At 52.8% G+C, this 21,562-nt stretch overlaps 1 protein-coding gene across 1 annotated transcript in view; it reads left to right on the plus strand.

Moving 5' to 3' along the window:
- The first annotated feature begins 14,727 nt into the window (after positions 1-14,727).
- Positions 14,728-21,562, plus strand: part of EPHB3 (EPH receptor B3) — a 20,485-nt gene continuing 13,650 nt past the window's right edge. The window contains exon 1 of the mRNA XM_010853858.1: positions 14,728-14,833. Coding sequence (XP_010852160.1) covers positions 14,728-14,833 — 106 coding nt within the window. The remainder of the gene's footprint in view (positions 14,834-21,562) is intronic.

The following is a 21,562-nucleotide window of genomic DNA, read 5'->3' on the forward strand; positions in this document are numbered from 1 at the left end:
CTTAACCATGGGACCACCCGGGAACTCCTGATGAAAACCTTTAATACCTACTCTTATGGCAGCTTTCAAATATGTAATTCAGTCTGGTTAGCTGTTGTCATCATACTGTACGTTACATCTCCAGGACTTACCTTATAACTTGAAGTTTGTCTCTTTGACCACCTTCACCTACTTTGCCCACCCCTCATCTCCTTCCTCTGGCAACCACAATCTGTTTTCTGTATCTATGAATTCTGCTTTTTTTTTTTTTTTAATAAGATTCTCCATATGAGCGAGGTCACACAGTATTTGTCTTTTTCTGTCTGACGGTTCACTTAGTATAATGTCCTTAAGGTCTATCCATGTTGTCACAAACGGGAGAATCTCCTTCTTCCTTGTGGCTGAACATCACTCCATCGTGTATATTCGCCACATTGTCTTTATCCATTGGTCTGTCGATGGACACTTAGCTTGTTTTCGTGTCTTGGGTATTGAAAATAATGCTGCCATGAACATGGGGATACAGATATCTTTTTGAGTTTTTTTATTTCATTTCTTTTGGATAAATACCCAGAATGACATGATTTGCTGGGTCATATGGTAGTTCTCTATGTAGTTCTTGTCTTCGTTTTTTGAGGTATCACCACACTGTTTTCCACAGTGGCTGCACTTATTTACATTTTTCTCCACACCAGCATTTTTATCTCTTGTTTTTCTTCATAATTGCCATTCCAACAGGTGTGAAGTGGTTTATCATTTCGATGTTGATTTGCATTTGCCCAGTGATTAGTGATGTTGAGCCTTTTCTCTCTTTTGAAGGTACAGGCATACTTCATTTTATTGAGCTTCACTTTAGTGCACCCTGTACATAGTGCGTTAAACATTTTTTTATTGAGGTATACTTGATGTGCAATATTATATATGTTTCAGGTGTACAACATAGTGATTCATAATTTTTAAAGGTTATACAGCATTTATCATTATTACAAAATACTGGCTGTATCCTCTGTGCTGTACAATATATCTTTGCAGCTTCTTTTATACATCATAGTTTATACTTCTTAATCCCCTACTCCTAATGTACCCCTCTGTTTCTTTCTCGTTATATTCATTACTTTATTTTTTAGATTCCACATGTTGGCAAGATCACACAGTATTTGTCTTTCTCTGTCTTATTTTAGTTAGCATATTACCCTCCAAGTCCGTCCGTGTTGTTGCAAATGGCTGTGAGCCTTTTCATGTGCCTGTGGCCATCTGTATGTCTTCTTTGGAAAAATGTCTACTCAGATCCTCTGCCCATTTTTTCTATTGTTTTTATAGTCACCTTTTAAAAGTCATGATTCTGTTGATGGCCCCTTAGGTTGCTCTCAATTTTCTGCTATTATAGACAATGCTACCACAGACATTTCTGTGTGGGTGACCTTGTGCAGGCATGGGAGAGTTTCACAAGGGTGGGTGTACATGTAGGAGTGGAGCTCCTGGGCTCAGGGCATTGTGCTCTTCATTCCTGCAGTCTATGTGCCAGCTATGTGCCCTATGCCCTCCCCCACATTTGGTGGAGCCAGATTTCACATGTACAAGCTTACCTTCCTATTCTGGGCTGAATAGCCTTTTGTGATAAAAACAACGGAACAGTTACACAGGGAATGCATCTAGACCACGTTCTTGGCTGTTAAGTCCTCAGCAAAGTCTGGATGGAGGTCGCTAAGGCAAGCTGTGCCGTTATTAATTCAGGAAGAACATCCTGTTAAGAAACATGGAGTGAGAGACGTGGAGTGTGCTGGGAACTTGGACGTGCCTGTTGGCCATCTCCACCAGCAATCTGCTTCAAGGCACCATCTTTTTGTCTCGACCTTGTGTTTGAGGGAATAAACAGGGAGCTCAGTCTTCTGGGTTTGCCTGGCATGATCCTAGTTCATGCCAGTTGTCCCAGCAAAAGTACTAATAGCATCTTCTTTGACTCTTCAAAGTGCTTAGCTTGGAAAGATAAATTACACGGCCACCCTAGCTATAAGAGCAACAATTCAGATCAATTTCCTATCCAAAGTGTTCTGATTTTTGATACTCTGCTGGGATTGATGCAGAGATGATGGAGGACTTTGAGAGTCTGGGGGCTGTGAATCCTGGGGCCAGAGCCGCCACTGTTGCTGCAAAAACAAGATTGAAGATGGAGGTACAAGCCCTCAGAAACTTTCAGAGAGCTGACCACAGCCCCTTCCCCTGAGAAGGTCTGGTGTGCTCACCAAGGAGGCCTGGCCTTGCTTCCCAGTCACTGCCCATGGGACGGCCAGCTCAGGGGCAGGTGGTGCTGGGCAGCCTGGCAGGCCCTCCCCCTCCCAGGCTCCTCAAGATCGGAATCTGTTCCAGGCCACCAGACAGCACTCCCTGCCAGCCCGTTCACAAAAACGGTTCCTGGATGTGCTTCGTGAGTTGTGGCCAAGCTCTTGTGACACCACCTCCTGGAATTACAAAGAGATCCTTTGTGGGCAGCCGGCTCCAGCTAACAGCTTGTGGACGGCTGGACTCCCCCTGGCGCTTTCTTTTCTAGACAGCCCCCTCACTCCTGTCCATTTCCTTCCAGACAATCTGGGATCCTAGATGGATAATTGGGCCATCTGATCAACCTAAAGAGGTAGGTCAGGGCGGCCTTCCAGCATTAAAGCTTCCGGAGGAAATGACAGGGCACAATGGGACACCTGTGGTGAGAGACAGCTCAGGGCACCAGCATTCAGGGGTTCTCTTCCAGCATTGGGCCACCTCCCAAGCACAGGCCACCAGCTTAGCAGCATGCTCATGTGACAAAGGCTTATCCACGTGGGATTTCCAAATGAGCCGCCTCAGCAGCTGAGTCTCTTACTTTAAAGAATAGACCCACTGAGGATGACTCCTACCGGTGGCGTTTCCAGACGCCTCTGGGGTTACCACCTCCATGAAGTCTTTGTTGAGCCGCCCCACCCCCACCTAGGCCCAGATAATAGTGTGCCCTCTTGCAATTGTGCCTCCCCCATGATCCATGATGACTGTAGACACACACACACATGCCTAACACAGCAGAATTATTCCCCCAAGGACAGTGACAGGATCTCATTTAGTTCTGCATTCCCCTTTATGCACTAGGTGCTTAGTACAAGTTTCCTGAATGAAGAAACGAGTCAATCCTGCACCTAGAGGGGTTGATCCCGGAAGCTGACTGGATAGAGGAACTCAAATGATAGGTCAAGTCTCTTTTTCGCCTTCCTCATTTTTGTCTGTCTCAGTTTCTGTTGTGCAGACAGACTGTTTCCATGTTCGGGGAGGATGGTCACCAGCAAGCCCTAATTCTTAGCATTTCTGCTCTGGGAAAAGAAGGCAGCTCCATAGGCTTCCCATAGTCCCTCAACCACCCCTGGGGCCATGGTAGGGGGCGGTCCTCTGACTGGAAAGCCCACTAGAATCCTACGGTTGCACTGGGGAGAGACAGCTCCCCAAAATGAGGGGATTGAGGTGGTCCTGAAAAGACAGAGTTAATGGACATCCAGAGCATAGCACTGAAGCTTGAGGAATTCCTAGGAAGAGAGATTCAGGGCTAGAGGACTCTGGAAGCCGCTAATAACCACAGCCAAGGAGCTTAGGCCTGGCCAAGTTTTACAAGGACATCTCCTCTGCAAGCACAACAAGTTGTCATACCTGCAGGTTCTGGACATCAGTCAACAGTGAGTGGATGTTAACTGAGGGCCTGCTCAATACCAACACCATGCAGGCCTGGTGGGGGTGGCGCTCAGTGGTCAGCAAGCCCGACACATCCCCTGCCTTCCCATGGCTGGCCATCTATTTGACAGCTATGTCCACTGAGCCGTCTCCACTGAGTCTCACCTCCTAGCAGGCTTTGATTCCAGGATGACTGGGGTGGGGCCAACTTCCCAACAGCCAACATTCTCAGAACTGGGCTTGACAGCACAGCCCCATTTTGTTCTGGCAACAGTGCTATGCTGTAGATTTTAGGCCTTAGAGTCAGAAACAGGTCCTAACTCAAGAAAAAAAAAAAAAAAAACAGGAGAGAGGAAATGCGAGGGTGGAAAGAGAGAGAGAATCAGAGAGTCAGTTCACCAAGCAGAAGGAAACCATGGACAGCCCCGCTTAATGGCACCCAACTCCAGTACTCTTGCCTGGAAAATCCCATGGACGGAGGAGCCTGGTAGGCTGCAGTCCATGGGGTTGCTAAGAGTCGGACATGACTGAGCAACTTCACTTTGACTTTTCACTTTTATGCATTGGAAAAAGAAATGGCAACCCACTCCAGTATTCTTGCCTAGAGAATCCCAGGACGGGGGAGCCTGGTGGGCTGCCGTCTATGGGGTCGCACAGAGTCGGACACGACTGAAGCGATTTAGCAGGGATGGAACCAGGGCCTGCAGTGGCTGTATGCGGACTCTAGAGGGTGCTGCTCCACGGGCTCAGCATCAGCTACCTTCTGTCCCAGCGACTTTTCTCAGGACTCCAATACCTAGAACAAGGCTCTGACTGACCTGACCTGGGCCGATGCCCATCTCTGTGATGGGGGATCAGGTTCTGTGATTGGCAACCTTGCCCTGTGGAGTTGAGGAAGGGGAGGTCACCCAAAAGGAAGGGTGAGAAGGAGGGCAATGTATTGCGTGAGTGTGTGCTCAGTCATGTCCTACTCTTTGCAACCTCATGGACTGTATGTAGCCTGCCAGGCTCCCCTGTCCATGGAATTTTACAGGCAAGAACACTGGAGTGGATTGCTCTGCCCTCCTCCAGGGGATCTTCCTGACCCAGGGATCAAACCCGTGTCTCTTATGTCTCCTGCACTGGCAGGTAAGTTCTTTACCACTGAGCCACCTGGGAAGCCCAGGTGGTGTACTGGGGGGGGGACAAAAACAGCAGCCATGTATCCTCTGGATGCTGTTATTATCTCCACCTTCTAGGCTTAGAGAGGTTAAATGGTTTGCTCAAGGTCACAGTGATGGTGACAGGACCTGAACCCAAACTTCTTGGCTGCAGAGCCCACACTCTTAATCTCTATACCATGGATGGGGGATGTGGCGGGGGTGGATACTTCACTTGATCAGAAACAGTAATTTAACAGGATAACATAGTGCTGGAGAGTTTGTGGACCAGTTAGAAGGGAATCACAATCAAACAGGCCAGAGAGGAAGGACTAACTTATATCAAGGCAAGAGTTAAGATGGACGGGAGGATATGAGTGACTGGAGAGCAGGAAGAGGAATGTTAAGGAGCTAAGACTTGTCACAGTTGATAACGAATGGGATGAAGGAAAGATGGAAGAAGAGAAGTCTGTGCAGCCGCTCAGGTGTCCTGTGTGGGCACCTGGTGGACGGCACTGTCCTTCCTGGAGCAGAACCCAGAGGAGGAGGTAGGGGGTTGAGGGTGGAAGGGAGATGAGTCTAATTTTGGACATGTTGGAGTTGAGATGCCTGAAGAACACCCCAAGAGGAGATGGGGAGCCCGTGGAGATGGGGTCTGAGTGTGGGAAAGAGCCGCTGGCATAGCTGGTGTCCCCCGAGGGCATCAGGTAGCATGAGACTCCCAAAGGCAAGCCTGGGGATTGCAGCATTTAGGGGCCATTCAGAATACTTCCCAGGGACTGGATTTCATGAGAAAACATCAGGGAAGGGCTCTCATTCATTACTGCCCACCAGTGCAGTTCTTTCTGCCCTGCCCCCTCTCCCCACCGTGCCTCACCCAGTCTGTAAGTCAGTCCTTATGTCCAGAGCATTTCCTGAGCAGAGCCTGGCCTGGCCTGCCGAGTGCGCTTTGTGACGCTGCAGCACTTACCACATTATAGCAACTGAATCAGGTCAGTAAATACTTGCCCTGCTAGACCTGAGGTTCCATGCAGGCAGGAGCCATGCCTGTCTCCCTGGGGTATCCTTGTAGGAGGCGGAGACACTCCCCGCCCTTTTCCAGGGATGTCTATTTACATGGTTAGTTTCCAAGGCTCAGATGGGGACCAGGTTTCATGTATTAAAACTCACTCACATTTCTGTGGCCCTTCTCCCTCTTCCTTCACCTGTGCCCCTGAATCCATGGACAGCCAGGCTATCTTGGGAGCTGGTGTCTTCTCCTCTCCTGTTTTTCTACACAAGGACAGGGCCCCTGGGAGGGCTCTGCATTTGGGCCAGTGCCCCTGATAAGGCCCTGGTCTGGGCTGTGAGGCTGAGGAAGTGCTCCATTGGCTCAGAGAGACACCGGCTTTGGGATGTCTCATACACTCACTCAGCTAATATTAATAATAAAGAGGAACCTTGGTGTCTCACTTATTTTTATCCTCAGTGCCTTGGGAACTTTATGGAAAGGGAGGCTGACGGGAGGGCAAGATTTGGCCACCTACTGGACCCCTCACCTCATTTAATCAGGGAAAGAAGGAAGGCAGATCTGGACAGACCAGAGCAGGCTTCTGGCCTCCAATCACAGACATTTATGATGCTCTGTCCATGGGGAGACAGGAGACAGAGATGCATCAGTCTCGGAGTTCTGAATGCAATGCAAATCCTGGGCAGTGCCCTTGTGCACACAGTCCACACACCATGTCAGACAACGGTGACATTACAACAGTCCCAGGCTTCATCCTGACACATTTTTGAAAGGCCCCTGTCGGTCTACCAGCAAGTAGCGGTATGAATATCAAGAACGGAGCAGGAGTCCAAAGGTCCAAAGGGCCGATTAGGTAGGTAGCATTTCCTTGGCCCATGAGTAGCCTCCAGCTCTGATAAAAGTCTCTCAAATTGCCTGTGTTCTGCGTTCAAAGTAACTCTACAAGCTGAGTGTCCTGTCTTCTCCTTATCCTACAACTTTTTTTCATTTAGCAGAGCGTCCAGCACTAGCAATAATAATTAGCATTGACTAATAATAGTAAATGACCCTACCATTTATTGATGACTTATTGTGGGCTTGGTATTCCATTCAGGCTTTTACATGTTTATCCCATTTAAGTTCCCAACTGTCCTAGGAGGTCGGTGTTGTTATTTTAGGAATATGGAAGTGGAGATTCAGAGAGAGGAAGCAACTTGCTCAGGTCACAGTGCTGAGGAGAGGTGGAGTCAGGTTCGTAAGCCAAGTCTGACGGACTCTGAAGCCCTGTTCTTTCACCGCTGTACTGTTCTCCCTCCAGCTGGGAGCAAGAGGTGCCGTGGGGACTCTGAGAATAGTAGCAGGGACCCAGACAGGCCGGACAACACACATTCCCAGAAGGAAGAACCTATTGGGTCTGACCCCAGAGCGGTAGCTTTGGCAAACGGAGAAGCAAATGCCTCCCCTGTCCAGTGACCACAGAACTCAGGCAAGTCAGGGGCCATTTTCAGCTGGGCTGGCACTGGATGAAACTGGCCAGAGCCAGTATCAGGGCAGATGCTGGGGAGCGGGGACAAGCCGGGAGAAGGAGCTGGGGATTCCAGTGACCCCCCCGCCCCCCAGGGCAGGTACAGAGGACTTGCACTACCCAGAGACTCAAGGCAGGGCCTGGCGAGGGCTTGAGCTCTGCAGAGGAAAGGAGAGCCACTGGTGGTGGGGGGTGTACCATTGACCCTGGTGGTCCTGAGTGGGCCTCTCTAGGGATCCTTTCACATCAGGTGGAGGTGAAGAGAAGAGGAGGGGAAATGCAAGACGCAAAGGCATTACTTTGTAAAGCAAATGTAACTGATAGACTTCTCTCCTTGAAACCTTAAAACCTATGGGGACTTCCTATCTTCCTTGGGGAGAATTCCAACCTCCTTCACATGGCTGCTGAAGTCCTCTGCAATGTGGCCACTGCTGACCCACCAGTGACACCTGGACTGTCACCACCCCCAACACCTACTTTATGATCTGGTGTTTCTCCCGACCTCCCTCCAACATTAGGCTCAACTTTTTATTTATTTATCGAACTTTTATTTTGTATTGGGGTACAGCCCATTAACAATGTTGTGATAATTTCGGGTGAACAGCAAAGGGTATCAGCCATGCATATACGTGGATCCATTCTCCCCTAAACCCCCCTTCTGGGGAGCTTTTAAGACACATCAGTGCCAGGCCCTGCCCCACTCTGAGATCCCTAGACATGAGCAGCCTTCATTTTTAAAAACTGCCCAGGGGATTCCAATGTGTCGAAGCTGAGAACACCTGCTGCTCAGCCTTCTTGTTTGTCACCCTCTCCTGGCCAGCTTCTCTTATTCACCAGGCCTTAGCCCTGTCTCAGCTCCATGTCTGCCTCCTTAGGAAAACTTCCCTCACTCCCATCATGGTGTTCTTGACAAGGTGGGCTGGGTACGTGTCTGTGCCTGGGCCCCCTACTGTCCTGGGCTTGTCCTGTGTTTCCTGGACACCTGCCTTCCCCCTCTGACCGTGACCTCCCTGAGGTCAGGGGACCTGATCACAGTTGTTCCCTCACACCTGGCATGCAGTAGCTATTCAATAAATGGCTGAAATGATAAATATCAAGTCAAAATCTGTCTCCCTAAAAGTCACCCTTGGGGAATTCCCTGGCAGTCCAGTGGTTAGGACTCTGCACTTCCACTGCAGGGGGCGCGGGTTTCCATCTCTGGTCTGAGAACTAAGATCCTGCAAGCCGTAAGGTGCAGCCAAAAAAAAAAAAAATCATCCTTAGTCCCTGATATTTCTCCCTTCCTAATTAAACATGAAAGCCTCAGTCTTTTCCATTTTTTAACTTCCCCCAAATGGCTATGGGTATTGGTCTTTAATTAGCACTTTTGGATCCCTCTGGGTCCTCACTGTCCTCCTGAGCGGGGAGCTGGCTCTCTGTTCCTGCAAACATTAGTGTTTCCCCAAATAGCTCCTAGAAAAAGGAAGTGCAGTGTCTCCACAAGAAAAGACAGTTTGCAAACAGGAGCTCTGCGCAGGCAGGCTCGGCGGCAACTGAGGCATCCCCCTCTCTGGGAGATGTTTAAAGCACCTCCACTTAAGATCACAGAGAGATTTAGTCAATACTCCTCTATTTCCTCCTCCACCCTTCCTCAAGGGAAGCCAGAACTGAGCTCCTGTCAGAGAAGATACGGGCTGTAGAACAGCTTCAAGAAAGCGGAGGGGATGATCCAGGTTGGATCGGAAGAAGATGAAGGCTAGAAGCTGCCAACAGGGCGTTAATTGGCTTTGGAACAGCTGAGAACTTCACCCTGGTCCAAACACCCCGAGGCAATTTCCAATTTCCGAAAGCAACTGTGGAGGAAGAGGCCTGTACCTTTCTCGCCTCCTTGAATGGGCAGCTCGGAAGTGGGGGAAGGAGCCAGGAATCCACGGGGCATCCTTTTCCTCCGCCAACTGCCCAGGGCCTGGATGGAAGCCAGGCTGCCCGCCTCCTGGGGCTTGGGAATGAGCCTGAGAATAAAGGAAGCTGCGGCCCGGCTCCCATCCCGGAGAGGAGGTGCTGATGGCAGCCAGTGCCCGGCCCTGCGGGGATCAGAGGAGAGGAATGCCTGTTGCCAGAGCATTGTGTGTGGACAACTAAGCTTTGTTAGGTTTCTGGCTCCATTGACTTTTCTTCTCTGAGATCAGTTTCCTCATCCGAACATGAGGGTGTTGTTGGGCCAGGTGTCAAAGGTTATTTCTAGGCTTGCCTTCTGGGGCTGGTGAGAAAACGGAGGAAGCAGAGAGCGAGAAAAGTGCAGGAGTAATTGTGACTCAATGCACGTCTGCAGGTGACCACAGTTCTTGACAGGAAGCCCTGCTCATAAAGGAAGAGTGGAGAGTCTCCCCTACCTCTCGGATGAGACATCAGATGAGGAAACTGAAGCCCGTGGAGCTTTATTTACGTTTTAAAAATGTTTATTTATTTGGCTGCACCGGGTCTTGGTTGCGGCACTCGGGATCTGCATGTGAACACTGTTGCAGCATGTGGGATCTAATTCCCCAATCAGGGATTGAACCCTGGCCCCCTGCATGGGGGGCTCGAGGTCTTAGCCATTGGATCACGAGGGAAGCCCCCCAAGGAGTTTTAAAAGACTCACACATGATCACATGGTAGCCAGCAGAGGACCTTTGTCTACTACAGGGGTGGCAGGTTGGTGGAACTTCCTATGCCAACTCTCAGAGACTGACGAGGACAAGGGCTGTCTGCAGCATTGCATTGAGGAAAGAGCCCATAGTTGATGAGCAACGCCTGCCATAGGCTTGGGAGGAGGAAGTGGCAGTAGGAATCCCATATATTTGCCCTTCTTACTGATTGATTCAGTAAATTCCTACTTCATGCAGGTCAGTGGTCCTTATACTGCAGATTCAGTGGAAAATAAGACAAGCCCTTGCTCTCAGGAAGCTAATGTTTTAGAAAGGGAGACAGACAATGCATACATAGACAAATGACTATGTAATATAACCTCAACTAATAAAATAGTGCAATGGGAGAGACAGTGATGGTGTGCAGAGGGAACAGCCAGTGCAAAGGTCCTGAGGTGATGCCTACAAGTGACAGAGGGAGATCAGATCTGGGGCTGCCTAGGTGGCAATGGAGAGGGTCAGCGAAGGAGGTGGGAGTGGTGTCAGTTGTCAGCTCCATGAGCCCATCTGAATGCTGACAGGCCTCCCAAGCCTAGCCAGTCCAAAATGACATCCTCAGTCCCTGTTCCCACTTTCTGCCCCAACCAAATTGCCCCTCCTCAAGTTTTTACTTCTCTTCCTATAAATGACCACCCATCCCACTGCTCAGACTACCATGCTATACAAAGCCAGCCCTATCACCATCACTTCTTGCCCTCCTCACTGGACTCTCTGCCTCCACACTAGTTCTTAACTGAAGCCCAAAAAGCACTCATCCCCCATCACTTATTTCCCCAAAGCCCTCTTCTAGTTTTGTCTTTCTCACCACCATCCCCAAACCACAAACCCAGGAACACACATTTATTATTTTTTAAAAAGAGAATCTGGAGTTGGTCCCAGCCCCAATTCAATTCGCATACATTCTTCTATTATAATTATCCCAAAACTGACTGTGTGTCCAGATTGGTTTTGGGGCATGAGTGTTAATTATTATATGGCACCTGCATTTATTAGATATTTGCAGTGCTCCCGGCCCTGTGGCCAGAGCATCATCATAGCCCTGTGAGGGCGGTATGATCATTGTCCCACCTTCATTCCCATGGATACTTGGACTCAGAAAGGTTCAGCTTCTTATCATAAGTCCCCCAGCTGGTAAATGACTGAGCTAGGATTTAGACTTAGCTCCCTCTGATGCCAAAGTCCAAGGTTTTGCTTCTACATTAATCTCCCTCCTAGAAACAAACCGGCAAAGAATGATGGGCCCAGAGAGAGGCATCTTGACCTCAGTCTGGACGTTCTCCCTTCACTCCAAATCAAAAGCTGGAGGAGCCTGCTCCTGGGCTCCTTGGTACTTCATCAGCCTGAAAAGATAAGAGAGTGAAGACCGTCTGCTCACTTAGCCCTGCAGAGATGAAAGCCCTCCTTATCTGGCCTGTCTCAGTTCCTGTCCCTCCACCTGCCCTCTGCTCACGTCTGTTCTGTTGCCAGGTGGTCACCTTCCTGCCCAAGGTTGCTGTGGCCAGTACTCAGGTGCCCTCCAGCCTGTCGGCCTCTTGATCAGGAGCCATTCCCGTGGGAACCATAGTGCCAACATCCGGTGAGGACGGGCCCTCCGTTACCTGCTGGCCCTGCAGCCTCTGCTATCAGGCCCGAGAACAAAGAAACCTGGTGCCTGCCGCCAGGCAGGCTGTGTTTGTCCAGGGCGAGGCCTACCCTGGCACAGATGCTGAGCAAACAGGACTGCCGGCCTCACAGATCCGCCTTACGAGCAGGACTTCAGCTGGGAGGCGTTGCTGCCAGGCCACCTGCCGAAATGTTACCCTGTCCTGCTGCAACCAGCACCCCAGGGCAGAGGGGACTCTAGGGCCAGCCCTCCTGGCTCTGGGCCTCAGGCTTCCAGCTCTGCAACAGGAGAGTTGCACAAGGTGATCTCCAAGATCCCTTCTGTGACCTAGAACCTTGAACGATGTTTCTGGGAGTCTCTGGGGCTTGAGAACAGATTGAAGGGGTGAAATCTGGGAATCTCATGGCATCTTCCCCGCCCCTCACTCCCACTCCAGCCCCATGTACCCTCACATGCCTCTGGCCAGTAGGACTAACCTCTCTAGAGCAATGTCCCTGAGCACTGGATCCATGACCTCATTTACACTAATGGAACTTTTAGGACTGGATCTAGGATACTTCATGGTCAAAGGATTAAGTGTGACCATCTTGCTTCTGAGGCAGCTCAGAATCTGATCTCTTACTCTCTGTCCTGAGAAATCTCATGGTATCTGGGGGAAGTTCAGAGGGACAGATGTTTCTCCAGTTAGGACAGTGAGAGGCTGCATGGTGATAGTGACTCTTGGAGTTTAGAGTGCATCAGAATCACCTGGAATGCTTATTTGAAATGCAGACTGTTGGCCTCCATACCCTCAGAAATTCTGAGTCCCAACATCCAAGGTGGATGGGTGGCTTAGAATTCTGAGTTTTTAGCAGGCACCTAAGTGATCCTAAGGTGTCTGATGAAGTAGAATGAGTGAGTCTGAAAGCTATATAATCCTTTAAAAAAAAAAAAAAAGAGCTATACGCTCTGATTCAAATCCCACCCTGCTACTTATGAGCACTGTGACTTGGGGCAAGTCACTAAGCCTTTCTAGATGTCAGTTTTGTTTGTAAAATGGGGCTATAATAATATCTGCTGCTGCTAAGTCACTTCAGTCATGTCTGACTCTGTGCAACCCCATAGACAGCAGCCCACCAGGCTCCCCCGTCCCTGGGATTCTCCAGGCAAGAACACTGGAGTGGGTTGCCATTTCCTCCTCCAATGCATGAAAGTGAAAAGGGAAAGTGAAGTCGCTCAGTCATGTCTGACCCTCAGCGACCCCATGGACTGCAGCCTTCCAGGCTCCTCGGTCCATGGGATTTTCCAGGCAAGAGTACTGGAGTGGGGTGCCATTGCCTTCTCCGATAATAACATCTACATCTTAATAAACTAGACTGATTTTTTTCAGAGTGTTTTTTGCACTTTACAAACGTCTGTTGAGCAAATGGGGTAGGAGTCTATTTGCCCAATTCAGAAACCTGGGGATTCTTCTTAATGTCTCTATCTACCCCATGCTTCTCAACCACCCAATCACAATTCTCCTGAGCTCCTAAAATATCTTAGACCTACCCACTTCTCTCCATCCCCACAGCCACCAATCTGGTCCAAGCCACCATCTTCCTCTGCCTGACCACTGCACAGCTTCCTCACTGACCTCCCTGATTCCACCCTTGCCTCTTCTCATTCAATCCTTCCCAGAGAAGCCATGTTAATCTGATAAAGTAATGCCCCTGCTTCAGACCCTAGCTCTTAGGAAGGCCTTCTGAATCCGAAAAAAAAAAAATTCCTCTGCTTCCACCTACTCCCAAGCTTCCTTTTGGCTCCCCTCAGCCTCCAACTCTGCATTTAAGATACTCTGAACTTCTTTCCATTTCCTCCAATGAATATCAGTTTCTCTTGCCCCTGGGACTTCATACAAAGCGTGTTTGCTTTGCTTGAAACTGCCCTCCCCGGTCCCCAAACATATATTCTTCGCCTACTATTCATCTTTCATATTTCGACTTGAATGTCATTTCCTCAGGGCCAGACATAGCCATGCCTCTCACATGTGCTCCAGCAACTCTGTCCTTCCTCCATAATAATAACTGTTAACACTCTGCGGTGATGACTTCATGCCTGCCTCCACCGCTATGTTAGCTCCCAGAGAACACAAACCTCTGTCTTATCCATTGCTGTACCGCCAGAAAACTCTAGTCAGTCTTTGGCTCAAAGAATGATGAAATACACGAATGAATGAATGAATAAACAAGTGAGAAGGTCCTGGTCACAGGATGTGTCGCGGAGGACGCCCACCTGGTAGTGCGTAAGCCGCGATTAGCTTGGGTCCGGACGTGCCTGTAAAGACAGCCACATGGGGGCGGCCTCAGGCACGCACAGACCACACGGGGGCGCCCCCGGCTCGTTTTACGTGAATGGCACCTCGGACTCAGGTTCGGTTACTAATCTCCACTGGGGACAGGAGGCGGGCTTCTCCCTCTGATGGACAGTATCGCTCCGCCCAATCTAATTCATCTTTTCCTTGGCCCTGCCCACCCCAGGCCTCAGAGAACCTGAGAGTGGGCGTGATGGAACAGCTGCCAACTAAACTCCGGCGGAGTGCTGTTGAGGCCGAACCAGCGCGCCTGGCGGTCTGTGAGTGGGCGGCGGGTGGCTAGGGGCGGGGCCTCCGCGATGACAGGCAGGAGGACAGCCCCGCCCCTCTCGTCCAGAGCGGCCGCGCCAGCGCTGGGGACAGCAGAAGTGAGTACGTGAGCGGCGCAGCAAGAACCCAGCTCGGACCCCGGACGGCGCGCGCACCCGGAGTCTCAGATCCGAGTCGGGCCCGCAGGAGACCGCTGGATTACTGTGCACACCGAACTACCACCACTCGCTTCCTCCCGCCCCGACCCGCCTCCCCGAGTTCTCTGGCTCCGAGCTTTCCAAGCGCCCGGGATCCTCCTGGACCGGTCCGTCCAGATTCCCCCAGGACCGACCTGCCCGCTTACCCCAGGATCGCCCGGCTCAGGGCACCGCCTGGGTCCCGAGCCGCCTGCCTGGATTGCACCCTCTCCTTGCCTGGATCTCCTGGGACCGTGCGCGAGCCTTCTCGCGCCCGCCGAGCGGATCCTCCTGCGGGTGCCCGCAGCCCCGCCGGCGCGGCCCGGCGCGGCCCGGCTCGGCTCCCGGAGCCAGCCCCGGCCATGGCCCGAGCCCGCCCGCCGCCGCTGCCGCCGGGGCTCCTGCCGCTGCTCTCTCCGTTGCTGCTGCTGCCCCTGCTGCTGCCCGCCGGCTGCCGGGCGCTGGAAGGTAAGCGGCGTCGGGGGAGTGCGTCCAAGGGTTAAGGTGTCCGGGGTCGCCCGAGTGGGGGCCAGGGGTGGGTCCGCGGTGTCGGTCCGATGCGGTCCAGGCTCACTTCGGAGGAGGCTCGGCCACCCGCACCCTCTCCAGAGGCTGGAGCTGGGGTGGCGGGGACGCCTTGGGCGCCGCCTCGTAGGTTCCAGCTGCCGGCTGTCTGCCGGTTGTGGGATCGCAGGCAGCACGACCTGGGTGAGCGTCCCTGAAAAGTCACGGCCCGGCGGTGAGCTTCTGTAGGAGTGCCAGGCACTCAGGACAGAGGAGCGGGGCCCTCCGCACCTTCTGGTTGCAGGGAAGTGTGCGCGACTCCCACCAGGCAAGGCCGGGGCTCTGAGGCTGCTGCTGGGCTCCCCAGGTTGAGGGGCCGCGTCGGCGAGGAACCTCTTGGAGTTAACCGTGAGAGTGTTAGTGCGTGCACTCCGCTTTGTCAGGGGATGGCTGCGGGGATGGTGAGGCGGGAGCCTGTTATTGTTGACGGTTTACCAAGCGCCAACTACCCACAAGGTGCTGTGTGCACCGCCGTTGCACACTGCTCTGGCGCTCCCCCTCTGCCTTCTTGCAGGACCCCCATGCCCAGTGCTGAGGTCTCCACAGAACTCCAGAGGTTGTGGGGTTTGTCTCAGGTAGCGCTAGAGCTGATGCCTTACCCATTATCCAGTGGAAAAGGCCAGGCTTCTCCGTGGGTTGTGTGAAACCTGCAGAGAGGGCTGCTGGGGGGGAAGGGTTGCTGCAACTTCCACAGGACTGTGCCTGGATGAACAGCCTAAGTGGTTTTGGCCCCCGTGGGAGAGCTCACATACATCCACTTGACACATACATACATCCACTTGACACAAGCCTGCGGGGACAGAGGCACTGACACCGGGCAAACAATAGACAGACAGACAGATACAGATACATACACACACGGTTTTCTAAAATTTTTGGAGCCATTAAATGAGGGAATAAAAACCTTCCTGAATGTGGAGAGAAGGACACCACAGACTGGGGGAAACTGAGATGACAGGCAGTACTTCTATTCAGTATTTTTAACCGATCTAGTCACTTTCTTAGTTTAAGAACAAAAACATGAATTCTGTGTGACTTGGTTTGTTCGCATGTTCACAGTTGGTAAACTTGAAGGTTGGAAGGAAAAAAAGAACAGAGTTACGAGAGAAAGGCATCTTCTGGTGCTTTTTCATTTTCTCCAGGAGGAAAAAAAAAAAACATTCTTCTGAATCCCCATCGTCTTTTATCTCTGAGCCCATTGGTGCTGACAGACTGATTCACACGGGTGGACACATGCAAATCCAGACAGACACACCGAGGTCGCACCCACACTTGGCGCACACTCACCCACATGTGTATGATAGGATCACAGGCGTGAGAAACCAGTGTGGAGCTTTGTTGTTGATCGCCTCAAGGGTGTGAGCCTGCTGGAGTTCTCAGGTCTGTGTCTCAGCCTAGGAGAGGCGACACCGGCACACTCGCTTACGGGGCTGTGTGTGCCAGGCCCCAGAGCCCTTGTTGTGGGGTGCGGTGGGTGCTGATGCTGAGAGGGGGGCAAAGCAGGGTGGTTTGGGTCAGGTGAGCAAGGGCTACCTGAAAAGGCTCACCCTCTTCCTTCCTTCTTCCCTCCCTGTGTCCCTTCTTCCTCTTTCCCTTCCTTTATTTCTCCTGTTCACTCCTCACAATCTGCTGGTCCCTTTAGACCCTAGCTGGCAGGCCCTAGCTGGGAGCTGGCATCCGGGTTTCCAGGCCCAGGACGTGAGGGGCAGACCAGGAGGCAGAAGCCTGGTGAGCTGCAGCAGCCCAGGAAAGAGAGGGCAGTGGGGCTGTGGCCCCTCCTCTGTCCCTTCCTCCCTCAGCTGTGAAGTGGGGTCTGGGGCTCTTCCCTGACTGCGTGGGTGGTAGCTGGGAGGCCAGGCCAGTGTGGGGCGCTCCTAAGAAGGTGGCAGTGCCTCCCGAGTGTGGCTTTCATTAATTCCTTCATGTTTGCCATATATCAGAATTTAGGGTTTTCAGTTAGTGTGAGAATGAAAGAAAGAAGAGAGATGATGCCGCAGGCGCTGACCCCAGCCCAGTGGTCCCCCTACCCACCCTCCTGCCCCCGTCACTATGACATGGGATAGTAGTGGAACCCACCTCCTAGGGGGTGCTATGAAGATTGAATCCTTCATGTGTGTCAAGTGCTTAGCACATAGCTATTGTTATTCAAGGATTAACTGTTGTTATTATTATTACCCTAGGGTCTGCTCCTTGGGGAGCTCCAGAAAGTGAAACTGGTGTGTACACTTGCCCTGCAGGAGGGAGCTTAGAGGAAGCAATGATGGGGGAGGAGAAGTTGGTCTGGGGAAGTTGCTATCCCCCTCCTCCCCCAACCTCCATTTCTCTCCAGCTTTGGGAGGGAAAGGATGGGGTAGGGAGAGACTTGACCTTGACTCCTGCCTGTACCCCATCCTTATTCAGGAACTTGAATGGGGGATGGGTAGATTTGGGGGTCCTGGGCTAGGCCAGAGGGCAGGGCTAGGTGGGACACCCAGCACCAAAGAGCTCTTCAGCATCCCCAAGCTTTATGGATGGAGGGTCTCACCCCTTTACTCCAGCCTTCCCTTTGGTTTTGCTAGTATTTGGTTTGCCCTTGGCCTCTGGGGTCGTTATATTTAGGCCAGGTTCTTGAGTTGTGGGTGCTGTCCCTCATGGTCTCATTGGTTAGATGCCAACTAGCACCTAGTTGCTCTTCCATCTACACACTTGGGGTTCACCAAGGTTCTGCCTCCAAATATTTCAGTTTTCCATGAAGATAGAGCCAGAGTTCTTGCTTGTCCTCCTTGGTTAAAGAAACACCTTTCCTTGCCCTCTGATTGATTCTCCCGCCCCCAACATGCACACAAATTGCCCTCGAATTTACCCTCAGTCACAGGGAAACAGGGCCACCTGGCTGTTCACTCTTCTTTTGTATCATGCTCCCCAGTCCCCCAAGCCAAGATCATTCTCCCCTTGGGGATCATGAGCAGAGTCCAGTAGGTGAGCGGACTAGGAACGGGGCGTGGGATGAAGAAGGATGTCCAGACCACAGGGTCCTTCTACCTCAGATAGGATGGGGAGGTCCCTGCTAGGAAGAGACCCTTTGGAGAAAAGAGAAACAGTTACCAGATATAAGAGGTGGGGGCTGGTCGGCCTTTTCCCAGGCAAGCCCTGTTGCTGCAGTGGCAGACTCTCCCTGGGGAGAGAGGCGTGTGTGAGTCCACCTCTTTCTCAGCGGCAGTGACCACTGAGGAGGTGGCAGCTGAAAAGTGACAGCGGGCTGGGGTTTCTGTGGCCTCTGGTGCCCCCCACCCGTTTGTCTTGAGCTGGCACATCAGAGCTGCGACGAGGGACAGTGGCAGGTACTCGAGGGAACCAGCTTGCCCATCACCGTCTTCCCTTTAACCAGAACTGCCGCAGCCACCACCACCGTGGCCTCAGCGGCAGCGAGCTAGCCCAAAGCTGCCATGGGCAAGGCCTCTGCCACCCGGCCTTCCACTAATTAAACAGCATAAAGAGGCTGAATCACCAGGCCTGCATAGTTTGAAAATTGTAGCCCTGCCTGTTGTGCTGAGTCAAACTGGTTTGTCGGGATTGGGCAGCTGGGGGTGGTGGGGAGGGAGACTGGGTACAGCTGGGCACCTGATGGGGTGGGAGAGTCCCCCTGCCCCGAGGGCTGGCCCTGGCACCCAGTCTCCTGTTGCCTCTCTGCCCTTAGACTCCTGGTCAGACCAGCTGTGGCCAGGATCCCAGGGAAGCCTTTAAAGGCGAGCTGTGCATCAGCCTTCTGGCTGGCTGGCAGGGCCTCAACTGGGGTGGGGGCCATTAGTCTTCTTAGTGTCCGTCGCTTTAGTCGTGTCCGACTCTTTGCAACCCCATGGGCTGTATAGCCCACCAGGCTCCTCTGTCCAGGGGATCGTCCCAACCCAAGGATCGAACCCGGGTCTCTTGCATTGCAGGGTGGGGGCCATGGATGAGCACGAGGCATTTGGGCTCCTGCCCCTTGCTTCCTCCTCCCTTCTCCTCCCTCTCAGGTTTATTTAATTATAAATCCCCGTGATCTGAGGGGAAGAATGAAAAACAAAATGTGTTCCCTGTTCTGAGATGCTCCCCTCCCCTCTGACCCAGACCTGAGGGCCTTGGGGCCGTGGCAGGGGGAGGGAGAGGAGGTCCTCCAGGTCCTGTGGCAGGGTCTGCTTCAGATCCCTTCCTGCTTGGGCTGACCACCCTGGGTGTGCAGGTTGGTACACGCATGTGCACACGCTGAGACGCAGGGGAGGGGCGGGAGGGGGGAAGACAGGACAGATCACTCAGGTGGATTGGCTGAGGTAGGGATCCCAGGCGGAAGAGGGGGACCGACTCTGGAGGAGTCTTCCCCCTCTCTTTGTAGGCAGGGTCCCAGGGCGTGCCTCCTTGCTCAGACCCTGTGTCTCTGTCCTCCTGCCCCTGCACACTCTGTTGGCCCAGTCCAGGAGTGTGACCTTTCCTGCCGCCTCACAGTCTGTGGTCTGGAGTTTGGGCTGGTTGTTTCTTGCTCCTGTTCTCTAGATTGTTTCTTATTCTCTGGGTCTCACTGGCACACCTGCTTGCAGGGTGGGGTGCTTTGTATGACTTGGGGCTTGGGGATGCTGTGGGATTTAGTAGCTCTGTAAAGTCATGTGCCCCTGGCCCTTCACTAGGGCAGGTGCCAGGCTCCTCCCCCCCGCACACCAGTATGGCCCAGTGAGACCCTCAGACACATGCTGGTTGCCGATGATGTTTTCCTCCTGGGCCCCCAACTTATGCGTGGACGTGTTGCCTGAAGCTCCTGAGGCTACCTGCCTTCATCCTAGCGCCCCCACCCTACCACAGCCCCAGAGCTGGGGATGGTACCATTGTGCTAGCAGGGAAGTGGCCTGCTGCTTGGTGAAGGGCTATACCTGGGGAGGCTGCACCCTGCCACACCCAGAAGCATCTTCATGCCCGGGCCCCAACCCCAGTCTCGTGACCTGTGACAGCTCCTGCCTGGGCCAGGGCCACAGGAAGCCAGTCTGGGGCTTGTTCCTTCCCTGTGCCTCTGGTCAAGGCTGCCCCAGTCTCTCTGCTTTCTCAGCAGAAGAGTGCCCTCTCCCAACTCTTCTCCATTTCGCTTGAAAACTCATCTCAGAAAGAACGGGCTTGCAGAATGTGTGTGTGTGGCATGTGCATCGAGAATGCAACTCTGAGGCTTTACGCCACCTCTAGATGTTGATAGTATACTATGTCTGCATGCTCCTGTGGAATGTTTCAGTGCAAGTGGGCATCTGCGCGTGTGCAGCTGATGCTAGTTGTGTGTGACTGTGTAAGAGCATGTCACAGCGTCTGTACAGGCAAACTGGTGTTTGTGTTTGCACTTGACTACACTTAAGACTGTGACGTGTGGTTGGCAATAGCGTGCGGCTGGGTGTGTAGGGAGAACGCACTGTTGGCTGCACACACCCTCGCGGATGCATATGTCTCAGGAAATCTGCACATATGAAGGCTGAGAGACTGAGTCTTTGCCTAAGGCATGCCGAATCTGTGTGTAGGAAAGATTCATTGTATATGGATGTCTCAGGAAGACTGATCTGTTTGGACCAGATGCATCCGTGTGTCTGTGAAAGGCAGACTGTGTGAAAGCGTGTGTGTCTGCGGGTGGCTGTGGCCTTGTGTGTTTTTGTCCACCATATGTGGGACTGGTCGCTCTTTAGCCCCAGTGGTGGGAAGGAGCCCAGCCACTGAGAACTTGGTGAAGTGTGTGCCTCTGTGTGCACAAGCGAGAGCCACACAGCTGCTGCCACGTGGCCATTCCCGTTGGCCCTGTGAAACCTGAAAGGGGTGCTGCTTTCCTTCTGAGCATTGAAGCCCCAGTCCCAGAGAGTTCCAGAAAGGCCTGGTGGCCACTTCCTCTGCTTTCTTGTGGGGGGTGCGGGGGGCGGGGTGGTGGTGGGGTTCCCTGCCCAACAGAGCCTGTATCTGCAAGTGTCCACCGCCCTCTGGTTTCCCTCCAGCAGCCATGGTGGGACAGAAGGGGGTGGGCGTGAGGTGGGCAGCTGGGGAGTTTGGAGACTGCGCCTTCATTCCTCTTTTGTCCTTGTCCCCTGTACCTGTATCCTTTACTCCAGCAAGTGTGTACTTACACACACACACACCCTACACATAGGAAAGGTGGGCTCTGGAGAGGTGAGTCTCTCCCCCTCAACACCACAGACAGATAGATTCACCCCACCCCACCCCCGCCCCACCTTCTTCCTGAGGCTGGGACACGGGCACCTCAGGGTCTCCCTCCTGCAGAAGGGAGTAGGCCCTTCCCCTCCCCCAGAGAGCAAGCCCCTCCCCACCAGGGTGACCGAGCCCTTCCTCAGGCACACATGACTCGAAATCTAAGTCCTCTCCTCATTAATGGGAAAAATGTGCCGAGATTGAGCGATGGCCAAGGCTGAGCGATGGCCAAGGGCCGGCCCCCCACGACTGGTCTCACCCCCTTTCCCTTCTCTAGGCGCTCACTGGAGGGAGCCCCTGGGGATCTGCTCTGGAATTCGAATTCGGGGGCGGGGCCGCCTTGTCCAGGGAGACACCGCAGACATGAGGTGCCCACCCTGCACCAGCCGCGAGCGTGGCGCCGGCCAGGCCACTCGCCCAGGAAAGACCCTGGTCTCCGCCCCCGTCTCCGGCCCC

Source organism: Bison bison, unplaced genomic scaffold (genome assembly GCF_000754665.1).
Source record: "Bison bison bison isolate TAMUID 2011002044 unplaced genomic scaffold, Bison_UMD1.0 scf7180017864333, whole genome shotgun sequence".
In the NCBI taxonomy this organism is placed as follows: domain Eukaryota; kingdom Metazoa; phylum Chordata; class Mammalia; order Artiodactyla; family Bovidae; genus Bison; species Bison bison.